The sequence below is a fragment of the Pseudonaja textilis genome, chromosome 11 (assembly GCF_049901715.1).
Source record: "Pseudonaja textilis isolate UNSWEBS1 chromosome 11, rPseTex1.2, whole genome shotgun sequence".
In the NCBI taxonomy this organism is placed as follows: domain Eukaryota; kingdom Metazoa; phylum Chordata; class Lepidosauria; order Squamata; family Elapidae; genus Pseudonaja; species Pseudonaja textilis.
The window spans coordinates 22,707,974-22,722,507 of NC_142000.1; the positions used below are offsets into that span (position 1 = coordinate 22,707,974).

At 52.9% G+C, this 14,534-nt stretch overlaps 1 protein-coding gene across 1 annotated transcript; it reads right to left on the bottom strand.

The window, feature by feature from the left end:
* Positions 1–7,057: 7,057 nt before the first annotated feature.
* On the bottom strand, positions 7,058–10,895 carry LOC148124870 (uncharacterized). Its single transcript, XM_087940354.1, has 2 exons — positions 8,358–10,895; positions 7,058–7,392 (listed from the first exon to the last, which is right to left on the bottom strand). The coding sequence occupies exon 1, from the start codon at positions 9,458–9,460 to the stop codon at positions 8,768–8,770; it is 693 nt and encodes a 230-aa protein (XP_087796480.1). The 5' UTR covers positions 9,461–10,895; the 3' UTR covers positions 7,058–7,392; positions 8,358–8,767.
* Between the last annotated feature and the right edge of the window lie 3,639 nt (positions 10,896–14,534).

Below are 14,534 nucleotides of genomic sequence, written 5' to 3' on the forward strand. Positions count from 1 at the left end.
AATTGGTCCTTAATCCCGGCTCCCACCCTTCCTTTTCCCTTTCCCCACCAAGGCAGCCAAGGTTAGATAAAGCAGAAGCCATTCCTTTTTACCTTTGCTTATCTGGGGAGTGCTCCATGGGGCCTGGCTTTCTTATGCACCACCAATTCCACGTCCTAAGTGCCTGTAGAGGCCGGAGCAGCTTTGTGGGCTGAGGAATGTCTGCTACCCGCTCCAAGTAGTTGCCAGGTGCCTTCCGCCTGAAGCATCTGTCACGGTCAAGCTGGAAAATGCTAAGCAGCCCTCCCCGAGGCGGCAGGGGCATTGGGCAGGAGAGGGGTCTTTGGTGGCTGAGGCACCTCCTCCCCCTCCCCCTCCCCACCTGGTTTGGTCTGCCAAGCGGGATTTGGCTTGGTTGCCACAAAGCATAACCTCGTAGTTGCTGTGTAACCAGAGAAGTCAGCTTCCCATTGATTTACTTTCAAGGAGGGCTTTGAAGTTGGACAAGGGCCTGCCTTGTGGTAAGGGAGGGTGAGCACGCTGGAGCTGTCCAGAGGGGGGTTTTCTGCTCACCAGATGCCACTGCTGAGGCTGACCAGCTCAGAGCAAGGGAGGGGGCTTCTGTCCTGATCAGTGACCTCCAGTGGCAGTCCAAAGGTGCTCAGCCCCTCACCTCCTTCCCTCTGAGGCCCCTAACTTGAACACCTCATCCCCAAGAAGGGAGATGGGAAGGGGCCGAAGAGGAAGAGGGAGCATCCTTTGCCATCTTATGGGGCATGGTGTCTGAATTAAAGGCTGGGGACCTGCAGACTCAACCCGAGTGTTGAAGGTTCTCAGAAAGGTTGTTCTGGCCAGCTCCCGGGTGCATGACAGTTTTACTATAGATAAAGCTAAAGTAGCTAAGAAGCTTTTAAGACAAAAAAGGATCAACTGCAAAGTCCGCAGAGTGGACAGCACAGGAGCTGCAACCATCAATAAATAATAGTTGTAAGCAACAAAAAATTAACCTCCCAGTCAAACTCCCTGGACCAAGACTGAGCTGCAATTCTCCACTTCTGATGGCTTCACTTGTCTTCATCTCAGTTGAAGCCTCCCAGACACAGAATGAGGCCTGGTTAGAGAAAAAGTTTCAGGCCAATCTAGATAGAAGGGAGGCCACAGGAACAAGGAGAATCTTTCGCTCTCTCTTCTCCTGGTGATAGTTCCCGCCCTTCGCTACGTCTTTCCCTCTCTCAGGCAGCCCACGGGAGTTTTTGCCATGGTCCATGTTCCCCTGGGCCAAGGATGGGGCAAGAGCAGCCTCCTCCTGGAGCTCTACTTGCAGTCCGAAAGGGCCGAGCCAACCTCTCTTGAAAGCAGCCGCTTCCGTTGCCTTTCCCAGCCAACCCGAATGGATTTCTTCACCTTTCACTCAGCTCCTGGTCTGACTCTGGGCCATCCATGGCTGAAGCTAATTATAGGGTATGATTAAAGTGCGGCACAATAGTATGATACTGTTGGTTTACTAATGATACCACAACCTTTTCCTGCCAAAACAGGACAGTGATTGTGCGTCATTTATAAGGGTTTTTTTTTCTTTTTTTGCTAAATGAGATGCTGACATTTTCAAAAATTGCCTGGAAGTTTCTTAATTGTTAGCAGCAGAAAGGTCTTACATGACTTCTTCTTAAACAAACTCAGAAACAAAACAAACATCGCAACAAAGAATTAGCCAGAAGCCTTTGGGGCAAATGCCAGAATGCCTTTGCGGCTCTTCTGTTCCTGAAATCTTCTGCTGGCAGAAATGCACCAGCGTCCCTGCAGGATCTTCGTCTGATTGGAGTCGGTTCCTAGAGAGAAACCGGAGGTCATTTCCTGTATCATTTCCTACCGGAGGGTTTGAAGTGCACGGTGTTTGAAGAGGTACGGGCATTCCAAAACAACCACCAGAGCCATAAAGTTATGTATCAAAGAGAAATACCCAACTGAGGGTTTGGGGAAATCCTCAGAGTGCAAGCTGAAATATCTGGAAGCTTGTGGCTAGAAGTGGTGGCTTTGTCCTGGGACACACAAGTACGAGAAGTGGCCTTTGCCTGCAGCTCATGTTTTGGGAGGCAGCTGATCCCGCCCCTGGTGGCTTGCATGGTGGCCAGCCCCTCTCTGGTCCCTCTTGCTGCCTAACAGAAAGGAAAGGAGTTCCCGGGACGCGGGGATGTCCTGAGCGCTCCGGAGAAGCAGGGACCAGTTCCTTGGGCTTCTCCTCTCCTCTGCCAGCTGGTCTCCCAGCCTGGCAAGGCCGGGCACTGCCCAGTGCTGGCGCTCTGGGGCCCCTGGGGGCTCCGCAGCAGAGGCGGCCCAGAGGAGCAGCTGTCTCGCTCCTTCAGCTGCTGCAAGGAGGGAGGGAGGGAGGGAGGCAGAGGCGTCAGACGCCCAATTCCTTCCAGCTGGTGTTAAGTGATAATGGATTCTCCCTCTGCCTGATGCCTGGGTCTTCCGAGCAGCTTCCACACCAGCGTGTGGTTTACATGGCAATTAAGGAAGCTGCGAGATCACCAGACGGGTTGGAAGATAGGAAACGGCGTGTGCTCCTTCTCTCCCTCCCCCGACCAGCAGGGCCAGTGCAAGAGGAAGGGGCAGGGCTGGGCTGCGGGGAGTGTCCTGGGCAGGTGGGGCCTTGGGGTTTCCGCTCTGGCCCTCACAGGTAGCTGCTTCTGTTGATCTGCTCCCCCCCAGATTTAGATTACAGGGGCCAATGAGGAGAGAGAGGGCCTGGTTTGGAAAGCCCGAAGAGGCTTTGGATGAGGCCGACCGACAGCAGCCTCACTGTTCGCAGATGTATTCTTTAGACATCTGGAGATGTAAGAGTTCTTCTGCACTAATTACTTCGAAGGCTGTATTAATCACAAGACTCTTTAATACCCGATCAATAGAGGCATTTGTCAACGACTTTGTAAATCACCTCGGTTTCTACTCTGCGAGGGAGCCACCCCACGTGTGGCTGGGGAGGGGGATGCCAGGCGGGGAGCACAGGCCATTTCCCCCTTTGCCCCAACTCCCTTGCCAGCAGCTCTTAGGATGCCTTATGGGACAGCCTCGATCCCCTGGAGCCGTGGGGTGGTTGACCCTCCGCCTGCTGAGCCCCTGTGCAGGGCTGCCAGCCGGCCCCCAGAGGCTCTGGGGAATCCCTGCCAGTCCGCCTCCCTCTCGGTTGGCTTTTGAATGGCTTCCTTTTATTTGGGATCTAGATCAGGCTTCTTGGGAAATGGGTACGGAGAACTAACGCTGGGCGAGAGGAGGAAAGGTAGACCAGGTCAGCACCTGCCAACTCCTTCCCCATGACTCCTTGTAGCCCGTCGTCCGCACAAGGGCCACTTGGGGGCCACCCACCTCTCCCCTGGCTGGCAGAGTTTGGGGGGTTGCTGGAGGGAAAGGAGCTGAGGAGAAGACTGGCAGTGTCTTTGGGGGCTGCTCAGCTGTTTGCCCTTCAGCCCAAAGCCTGTGCTGCTTGTGGCGGGGTGTGCGTGTGAGGTGGGCCCTTGGCCGCAGGGGCTGGCCTGCTAAGAAGCAGAAGGGAGAAACGCCTGTCCCTGGAGCCCAGCAGACCAGCTGCAAGGAAGCCCAGCCCAGGGCAAAGAGTCAGGGTCCTTTCCCCTCCCGAGGCTTTTAGGGTTAGGAGACAGTCTGGGTGGGGAACCGCAGGCTTCAGCTCCAGCTTAGCAAGTCCTGGCCTTATAGCCCCACATTCTTGCCAAGAACCTTTGCTCCAAGCTATCCCAGGAGGTGCCTGGAGAAACAGTGTGTGACAGAAGCTGCCACAACACCCCTCCCTTGTCTTTACTCCAAGGAGCCCTGGCTGGCAGCTGCCGAAACTCTAGAGTAGCAAATCTTCATTTCATGCTAACCTCTTACCGGGAGGTAGTAGAGGAAGCAAAGGCCTGAGCTGAGCTCCTTCTTTTTCACGGCCACGTGCAAAGGGCAGGGTGGCCCTGGTTTGGCTGTCATCAATATTTCTGGACCACCTTCCAGGGCAAAGCCTGAAAATGAAAAGAGTTACAAGTGTAATTGCAATGACCCCTACTATGCAGTCTCACCCGGAACAGCGTAGTTCAGATAAAACTATTGCATTTTAAAAACTTCAGTTTTAGCTGAAAGGTGAAGGCAAGAAAAATGTCAAAGTTCATTTAAAGGTGCTTCAAATGGAGCATCAATTCCCCAACGGTCCCATTGAAAAGGTCCCATCCCTACTGCTGGCCACTACAGTGGGAAGAGGCCAAGGATCAGCTGCTGGAAACCCGAACTCTTAGTAGTGAGGATGTCAGGGTGGTCTTCTGGACACATGATGCTGTGCGATAGTGTCTTCTGCTCTCCGGCTGACCCCAGAGGTGGAATGACGGCCTCCTTGACAGAGAAGGGGAGGAAGCTAAGTGAATATTTTCACAGCCTCCCTTGGTCAGCTGGAGGTTATCCAGGCCAAAGGGGGCTTCCGAGCTTTATAAACCTCCCAGGTTATTCAGCGTCATGATTCCCTTATTCAACTGTCAGTGCTTTTTCTGGGATGGCTAATCCCTCAGCCTGACTGGTGGAAGCCGATGTATTGATTTCTCTGTCTTTCTAAACCACACTTGTGTCTGAAGCTTGTTAGACACCCGAGGGAATTTCCAGGGGGTTCTGGGGGCAATTTGAGAGCAGAGAGCAACGGGGAGCACTTGAGAGAACTTTCTGTGAGGTCACTGGGTGAGGAGAGCGAGGAGCGGGAAGCCCCAACCTGGCTCCCAGTGGGTTGAAGCTAACTTTGAGGTCTCATTCCCCTTCAGCGAACAGAAGTGCATTCTGTCTGTCAGCCTCAAGGAATGTGGTCGTCATCTTCATCATTGAGAAGTTTCTACAAGGGATTTTGGATGCTGCTGACCTATTCATCCAATCATTTTTCTGGGAACACTAGTCCTCACTGAGTAAAGGCATGAGATGGATGGGCTCTGCAGAGACAAGCCCTGTGTTGGTTCATTTTCTGCTCCAAAAATCACGCCTAGAGGAAACGGTTCCCTCCCCACACCCTGTTGGTTACGGGAATGAAGAGATACCTGCTACGTCCTTGAGTATGAGATGAGCCGAGGGAGGGAGGAGTTACATTTACATGGGATCCAGATTTAATCTGGGTTTTGCTCCCTGGAATCTAGCCCATAATTCAGCTTGATCTCAGCCTTGGGTCTCAAGCTTGGAAAGAGAGAAGGATGCCTTAAGGCTTATGCATAATTTAAAATGTGACCAAGGAAAGTTTGTTTCGTTTTAATTGATCGTTAGGCTCAGGGTGGTTCCAACCTCCCTACCTAATATTAAGCCCTTGGTCTGCCGTGTCCGGCACCCTTGACAGTGATTTCAGGAGCTCCATTTTCGAAGGCTTCAGGCGGATGCTCAGAGATATTCTAAGGAGCCAAACTGGGATCCTGATGTAATTCACAGCCCCTGGCACTGAGCGGCTGGCCTTTGGTCATTCACGTTCTTGAGATTTCAAAAAGCGCAACTAGCTAGCTTTGTGCTCTTCCCACAAGAAAAAGCAAAGCCAAGTAATCTGGATGCTTCTGGCCAATATGGACATTCATCTGGTATGCTCAGCAATCGTTCCATTATACTCTCCTCCAATTAACACCTGTAATTAATCAGCAGATTGGCAGCAACTCAGGTGGGGTAGAGATCATACTTCCTGTCTGTCTTCTGTGCATCTGATACTGCGCCCCCCGCTCTCTTTGGTAAAGCCCGCTAATCACGGCTAATGCTCTCGTCCCTCGCTGTCGTTCAGGATTGGTCCCTTCCTCTTTGGGCTTTCCAAAGTCCCGCAGTCAGGCTTCTTTCTGCTTGTCAGACTGGCACCTTCTTGAACAGGAGCTGGGTTGCACAATCCCAGCTTTGAAGGGCACAAGGCCTTGAAGGGCTGGCTGTGCTGCCACAGAATGGTGGGGAGAGACGGAGCACCCACCTCCAGCTGGGAGGCGTCTAGGGGTCTCACTTTCAGCCCACAGGGGCCCTTTCCTTGGCCCGGAGGCCTGGTGGTGCCTCTCCTGGCAGAGCTGCCCTTCTTTGGGCGAGCAGGTTCTGATCAGCATCGGGCAACGGACTCGATGTGAACCCTTGTGATGGGTGCCATGTCCTCATCTTGTGCTGCACTCCAGGGGTCATCGGCCAGAGACCTGGGCCATGTTAGGCTGCTGGATCTCTACTTAGTGAAGTGCTCAGTCCCAGCTGCCCAGCCAGACCAGCCATTTAATGCCACTTCACGAAAGCACTCCGAGGGTGGCCCGCTGTCGTCCCCCCCACCTCCCCCTTTGGCCGCTTGGCTGCTGCCTGCAGTGAGAGATGCCGCCCTGCAGCATCACCCAAAGGCTGCCATCAGGTTTCTTCCCTCTGAAATGGGGCTGAATTTAAGGTGGACAGAGCCAGAGCCCTCAGTTACAAAGTCCAGGATTTATTCATGGTCTGTTTATATGCCGCTCCGTCTCCACTTGTCCCATTTCAGGGAGGAGGAAACCATGGCAAGGGAGCCCCTCTTTTCAGACTTTTTAGATTTTACACTTCATTCCTTTTGCTTTCTGAAGGAATTGGACTGATAGCAGACTCTCAGTGCCCTTATGAGTCTGTTTTATACGAACGGGAATGACTATGGTCAGAATCGGGTCCTCCAGAATTTCCCAAATGAGAGACAGCAAGCCTCCCCCCGCCCCCCTTGAAGAAAGCCTGTATGATGTGGGAAATATTGGCTTCACCCCGTGGCCCTTCCTCTGCTGCCAGGCAAAGCCGGAATTGGGGGGCGGGGGGGGCGGTAGCCTTTCTCAAGCTGCCACTGACTAAAATCAACCCAGCCTGGGAAGAGCCTCCATGCAAGCCTGTTTTTAAGAGAGCCCCTGTGTCCGTGTGTGTCCGTGAGAGCGAGAGAGTCTGCCAGAAGCTGCTCTTGGGGCTGGGAAGGAGGGGGGGCCTCTTCTATCTGCTTTGCGGATCATCTCAGCCGGGTCCCTCAAAGAGCCCCAGAAACAGAAAAGAGGAAAAGCAGAGCATCAGCTCCAGAATGCTAACAAGATAGTTTCATTTTAAAAAGAAGAAGAAACATTTTTGTACTTTTATTGATTTTCAATATTGTACAAACATATGCCATGTAAAGCAATAACAGAGAAGAAGATACAGCTATTGAAAAACAATTTCAGATCAAATGCTTGGTTCTATTCATGAGGCTGCAGAACTGGCGGTTCCTGTTGGGCTAGGAACAAAAATGAAGACGTGACAAAAGGTTAAATGACAGCCTGGCCCTCAGGAGGCCCCTCCCTCCAGGGAATCCCTTGGGGGGGGGGGGGAAAGAAAGGTCCAGGGATGGAAGGCATGCGCTGGTGGCCTGCAGCTTCTTGAAGTTTGGTCGGAAAGCTCCGGATTTCTGGAGGACGGGACCTGTAGGGGAATAGGGAACATTGGCTCAATGGGAGGGGAAAAGCTGGTTCTGTCATTAATCGTTTTACTTACAATCTATTTATTACTATTTGTTGGATTGACGTCCTCCTCTATTTCCAAGAACTCAACATAGCGCTCTTCATTCCATTTCTCCCCCGAGACAGACTGACTGACCCCAAATCACCCAGGTTGCTTTCCTGGGTCTCCTCTATGCTGGTCCAGCCCCCTCCCCACTGTAGTCCTGTGGGTTGGATAAAGACACTGGCAGGACTCGGGGGAAACACTCCACAGTCTCATTTCTGCTGATAGACCAACAGAGAAACACCAGACCATTAGAATTCTGGGGCTGGAAACTTCCAAAGCAGTTGCTGTCCGGACATCGTTGTTGCCCCATGGAGATTCCGGAGCTCACCTGTGGGCTGCCTTTCCCACTTGACCTCCCCCAGGATAAGGGCCAGGACCTATGGTGAGCGGAGGGGGAAGGGAGGGGATGATGATAAGGGACAGAGTGCTGACAACAAGGGGTCCCCAAGGCAATTGGTCATCCTTCTTCTTTCAAGTCAGTAGCCTTGGCTGATAGCCTTGGCCTTCCTTCCTCCCTTCCACCTTTCACATCTGGCTCCTTTTCCAGTGCCAGGATGCATATCAGGAGAGGTGGGAGTAATGGAGAAGGGGACCAGGAATCTCTGCAGAATGAGTGGGACCCAGGGATGAATGAGGAGGCCCTCCGCTTTAGTTGAGCCAATGCTGCTCGGTCCTATCCAGCCTCTCATTGTCTGGGAGGCTAGCAAGGGGTTAGAATAGGAGCAGAGTAGAGTAGAATAAAGGGGGACGGGACCTTGGAGGTCTTCTAGTCCAGCCCTCTTCTCACCTACAGTGCAGTCTGAGACGAGTGACCGTCCAGTCTCTTCTTAAGAACCTCCAGTGATGGAGCCGCCCCCCCCCCCATTGGCTCCTAAAGATACCTTGTTCTTTAGTTCAGGGTTGGTGGACTTTAAATGTTCCAGAGTCGGCTTCCATTTTAAAAATGACACCAAACTTGCACAAGGCCTTTGCGGAGGAGTCAAGTACGCAGTGTGGGAACCTGGGCAGCTTTAGAAAGGCCGCTTCTGGAGGGCGCGGGGCAAATTAGTCGATCAAACGTGCAAAATCCGAAAGAGCGAAACGGCTCCGCTGGGAGGCTGGAGAATCGCCAGGCACTTCCGAGGAAGTCAAAGGCGGCAAGAGGGAGCGGCGAGAGCACGGAAGGCTCGAGCGGAGGCGCCTGGCACGAGGCTTCCCTCCTTTTCCAGCCGCAGGTGCGAAGCGGAGGCAGAGGAAGCGCCCCCGACCTTCCGGCGCCGCCGAGGCCCCAGCGACTCCCCCGCGAGCCTCGCTAAGGTGAGGGCCGCTTTCCCTTCGGCCGGGCCGTTCCCGGCGGCGCTTCCGGTCGAGTGAAGGCGCTCCTGCGGTCGCCGCCCCTTCCGAGGAAGCCGCCGTTGGGCAGGCAGGGCTGAGGCCGAGGAAGCCGAGGCCCAACGCGCGCTGCAGACCGGAGAGCGGCTCGGCTTTGCCGCCCGTCCTCATTCCCCGGCGGGCGCCCCCGCGGCCAGGCTCCCGAGGCGAAGAGCGGGGCCTGCCAGGGGCCGAGCGAGCCGCCTGCCCCGCGCGCCCGTCCTGGCAGCCCGCCGCGAAGAAGGGCAGGGCAGGGCAGGGCGGCCCTCGGACCCTGAAAGCTGCCCGAAGCCCCGAGAAACTCTTCGGTCCGTCGCCGACGGTGACCGCGGTCTCCCGCTGGCCCTGGCTGGCTCAAGGGCCGGCCGTGCCTCCCCGGGAAGGAGCGCGCCTGAAGGCGGGGCCGTAGCGGATCCCAGCGGCAGATGGAACGACCCTCCGCCTCCCCTCCAGTCCGTCGTCCGGGTGGAGGATCCGGCCTGGAGGAGCTGCTGGGCCGGAAACGGTTCCCGCTGAGGTGGACGGAGCGCGAGGCAGCCGAGGGTGAAGGCCGCTGCTGAGGCGGCCCGGGTGGCGCCCGGGCTCCTCGGAGCAAGCTGGCCTGCGTGGTGGCAAATGAAGGAGATACTGCCATCCCCACGCCTGCTTTCCCTCCCTTTTATTATCTTCTTTTTGTCATTTAATTCCAATTATCGGATGCTAAGTGCTTTTGGAATTTCATTGTTAATATCTTCTTACAATGCTATTAACGTAACTCAAGGTTAATAGTATCCCAGCAAGTGTAAAGGCAATCAAAAATTCAGCACTTACAAATCATTCTGTAATTTCAGCATAAAATGTTAATAGAAATAATAGAATACCATAAAATATTAGCAAATTCAACTTTTAAATCTACGTGATAAATGACTTTACTTTCCTGAAAAGTGCCCTTTGTTTCTGCACCTGGCACAACTGAACCTTGATCATGCAGGACTCCAGAATGTCTCCTCTTATGGGGGATCTCTCCTTCGCCTTGGCCTCAGTTTCCCAAAGGATGGGTGGTGCTCAGGGATTTCCCAGCAGGAGCAGACCTGCCCCTCCGGCTCAGAACCCTCTCTGCACTGAAGGGGCTGTGACAGGGAGACCCCACCAAAAACAAAAAGCTGTTTGGGGGAAGTGGAATTAGACCTGTAAATATTCATCATTGCTAATTAAGTTTATCCAACCCTCATGAGAGTCCTTGCCAGAAAGCCATTGATTTTAGAAGATTTCCTCAGCAAAACAGCCTCAGGGCTCGAGGAAAGTGAATTGCAGAGCAGAGCAGGATGTGGCCCTCTCCTCCCACTGGCCTTTCTGAGAAGCAAGGTGGCTGTGCAGAGTTCCGATGCCCATGAAGGAGACCCGGGCATAGCTCACTCTGGGTCCTGCTCTCCAGGCCTGACCTTAAAGGAAACGGGCAGCTTCCACGCAGCTCAGCTGGACACCCCATCATCAACGTGACACATCCGGGAAAACCACACGGAAGTGGCTGGCTGCTGTCTCTCGGAACTTCCATTAAGGGATCATCATCAAGAACCCGGTTAGAGCAATTTGAAAGCAACTTCCCAACTGCCTTTTTTTTTTAACCTGCTTGTCTTCTCTAGAAAATAAACGACAACTTGGGACATTTTCCAGTAGGAAACCGCTGGGCAATCGTGTAATGACCCCATAACCATTCATCTCTTTTACCCAGGTGGAAGCTTCCAAGGCAAGCTCCGAGGGGGTTTCCCACCTGCCCCTGGGGGCTCCATTATCCACGAGGACTTTTTGGCCACTGGTCTGGTCAGTGGATGCATTTCTTTTCCAGTAGGATTCGGTGGAGGCCACTTTTGATTCTTGTTTAGTGAGGGGTTGTGCTTTGTAACTGCCACGAAAATTTCTAATTGAAGCAGTTGAAACACACCTGTTTAAAATGTAACAATGAGTAAAGTTTGTTTCCTGCCCGGATAATGGGAAACTGCTTCTTTTCTGCATTTTTAAAGGGTATAAAGGTTATGTTCTAGGATAAGCCTGTGAGGTAACCTTTCCTTCTCCGTCCAAAGTCCACACTGCTGCTTATAAGCCAAAAGGGTGGTCTGGCCATACTGCACTGGCTGGATTTCTGCTTGCCTGGACCCATGGACACCCTGAAAGCTTCTTGCTGAATGCCACTCAGCCTGTCAAAGGAACTACCTAAGGAAGCCAGGGGTGGGTTTCTACTGGTTCTGTCCACCTCTGTAGAACCGGTAGCTCTGAAGAGCAGCAGACATAGAACCGGTTCTATGTCTGCTGCTGTTTTTGCCTGCCCACCCACCTGGGCTCTTCCCTGACCTTTATTTCCTGATTTTTCAACTTCAGCTGCCGAATGAAGCACAGCTGCAGTTAAAAAAGCAGGAAAAGAAGGCTGTTTCAAAGGCTGCGTCTCTGCACCCAGCATGCTGATGACAATTTACAGGCTCGCGGCTCACAGCGTGCAAGGTAGTTCGTAAATCCCGAACCGGTAGTTAACCCTATCATATCCCACCCCCAGGTGACTGCATTGTCCTGCATGTGCCACATTGCTCAGTTTGTGTCTGGGTGTTTTATCTTTGGGGTGGACCAGCTTCTGCCTTAGTGTATTCTTGGGTTTGGAGTGTGCATGTCTGTTGTGTTGGCGGAAAATCCTCCTGAGCTTTTCCAATATTCCTGTACTGTATGGAATGACAATGTTGCTTTGTTCATTGTTTTCTTCCTTGTCTATTATGGAGGAGCTCTTGTAAGGCCTTTTTTGAGACTTGACGATGGCCCACTTGGAACAGCACCTTTGGGACAACCATGACCTGAATGACTGAGAATCTCCATAGACGGAGAATGGAGCACTTGTGCTTTCAGAATGCCGTGTGCCACTGTGAACTGATACCTTGGATTCTTCAAGCAGTAGGTTGTCTTTTAATTAAGACCAACTCAATCCAAATGGACTGCAGAGACCGAGGCTTCATTCTCATAGGTGTTGCTGAAAAAACCTCAGGTGAAGCAGTTGGTCAGGACTTTGTGAAGATCCTCTGGCCGATCCCCAGAAATGACACAGAAGCTCTTCAAGGACTGGATTTCTTCAGCCAAGAGCTGCTGGGGAACCACACCTGGGGCAAGATGGGTGGCCCCAGGGCAGCCTGCCAGTGTGGAACAAAACGATTCCCCCTTTGCTTTTGCCCTCAACATGGCAGCTTTGAAGGACCAGTCATACTTGCCCTTAGTCCTTGGGCTGACCCATTTTCGCATCTGACTTGTGGGGAGGGAAGTCTGCTGTGTTTCCTTGGGTTTTGGCTGCCTTTTTGAAGCCTGCCAGCTCTTCTTTTGCAGCCTGCCCTGGTAGACCCATCTGGCACAATAGGAGGCCAGTACAATCACTCCGCAACTGAGGTGGTTGAATGGAGTTGAACAAGGGGATGCACCCCTGACCTGGCCGAGGCATCATCAGGCTATCCACGCTCCGTGGGAATCACTCGCTCATTCTGGAAGGGCATAAAGATACCGATAAAGCCTTACGTTAGCCACTGTTGGGACAAAGCTTCTTTCACCCAGAACTTCTCAATGACGTGCGTTTATTTTCCTGTACAGCGGCCATGCAGCAGGCAGCCCCTTCTGGGGAAAGGAGACTCTATAGGGAGCTGAACAGAGACAGGGCCTCCCAGGTGCAGGACAAGCCCCGTTCAAAAGGTCCCTTTCAAACAGTTCTAATCCTTGCTGTGAGGCTCAGAAGGCAGCCGTTTCCAGCAGGGCATTCCCTCCAATCCCTCCTGCGAGGGCACTGAAACTGGGGGGGGGGGGGGGGGGGGGGTGTTCACTCTGCAGCCAGGAAAGCCAGCTCTGCTCTGAGAGCACTCTCTGCCGGTCAGCGCGAGGGCCTCTGGTCCTGGGTTAAGGGAGTTCAAGTGGGCAGCCTAATTAACGGATCTCCTTTGCCACGTTCCCAGCTGAGCCTTCCTGGCGGTCACGGCCGCCTCTTTGCTTTCCCCTTGAGGGGGACGTGACCCCAGGAGGTGGGGAAAGCTACACCCCCAAGCCCTGTTTCCGGCCGGGGAGAGGCGGGGCTGGTCCTTTCAAGGCTGAGTTTGTCCCTGCTGGTCAAGGGGCCCATCTGGGCCTGGGCCGACTTAGGTTTCTCCAGCAAATCCCGTCCCTGGCCCAGGTCTCACCAGGGGCAGCGACTTTAGGGTGCTTGGCAGACTTCAGCTGAGCGTTAGGCTTAGCAGGAAGTATGTGCATCCATTTACTCAAGGTGCTTTATAAATCAGAACCTGGCTCTTGATCTGGGGTCAAGAACTCAGAAACACAACAAACAAGTACAAACTCAAAGCAGCCTATTGATTTTTGAAAAATGTTCTTTGCATTATTCATACCAATTATGTCACTTTACACACACACATACACACACACACACACACACACAAACACAGACACACACAGAGTGGCTAAACGATCTCACCAGTGGCCTTGGTGGTGCGGCCAAGAAGCCACGCAGGCTCCTTGCTGGGGATTTCTGTGGAATTCTGCAATGGTGGCAGCCAGAGCTGGGCAGCCCCACAGCTTCCTTGTGCTGGCCGCTTCGAAGAAGGAGAAGGAAGTTTCTCCCTTTCCGTAGCTTCTGGCAAAGCAGAGTTCAGTCGTGGCTTTGAGGGGACACAGGATGCCCCCAAATGTTGCAGGGGGCAGAAGTTGGTTGTGTAACTAAGGACATCTTGCTGTGAGAATTAGCACCACAGAAAGCATAGAATACTTTCCCAATGAAGAATGGAGGCGGCAATTGCAATTGGAAGACATTCCCTCCAGGAAAGGGCCCCTGCTTGTGAAATGAATGCCACTTCTGCTTTGCCTTCCACATCAAGAAGCTTCTCCTGAAGTCCAGTGGTGCCTAATATTTTTAACTAAAATTTATTACCCTGAGTTCTCTCCACTGCCTTTTATTCACTCTGTCAATTGCTTTTTTGGCATTGCTAACTAGGAAGTATCCACTGGCTTAGGATAAGGTCTGTCTTACGCTGATGTCACCTTTTCTTTGGCTACCAAGTTTCCTGCTTTGTCATGCTTTTCTTGTGAGTTGAATTCTTTACATTTACTCTCCTGGATGAGTGCCAGGATCTCACCTTCGGGTGTTAAGAATTGCTAAGAGCCATCAGAACCTGTGTAAATTACAGCCACGCAGACAGCATGTTGAAAAATCAATAAGTAATGAAATCGTACTGCAGGGGAGCAGCCAAGAGAGCAAAAAAATCCTGAGGGCTTGGTTTCATTTTGTCAAAGAGAAAGGAGGACACTGCAACAGAACTTCCCATTGGTCAGGGAAGAGATTGAAAGGCAGCAGGGATCCCAGGGGGGATCCTGCTGGTTCTCCCTTCAGATCCTCCTGCCTCCACTTAACTGGGCCCTGGCTGCTCATCTGCTTTGCAATGGATTTCTGGCTCCAGGCCTTCTGGGTGGGGCATCCCCTTCCTTCTTCCATCACTTCTCCAATGGCTGAGAAGGATGGCCGGAGCCCTTGCCTGGGAGGTGGGCAAAGGCCTCGGAGGAGGCTGTCTCTTCAGGCCCGTCAGCCAGGCGCATAGAGCTGAGCCCTCCGAGGGTGGGCAGAGTGTGGAGGGGAACTGGGAACGTGGCGCTGGCCAGGGCAGGACTGATTTGCTCGCCTAGTAGGAAGGACCTCCTCTGTGTTTGAAGAGGACACCCAAAACATA

What these genes read in the sequence shown, in the direction of transcription:
- LOC148124870 (XM_087940354.1), bottom strand. Translation starts at nt 9,460, where the DNA reads ATGGCAGTATCTCCTTCATTTGCCACCACGCAGGCCAGCTTGCTCCGA.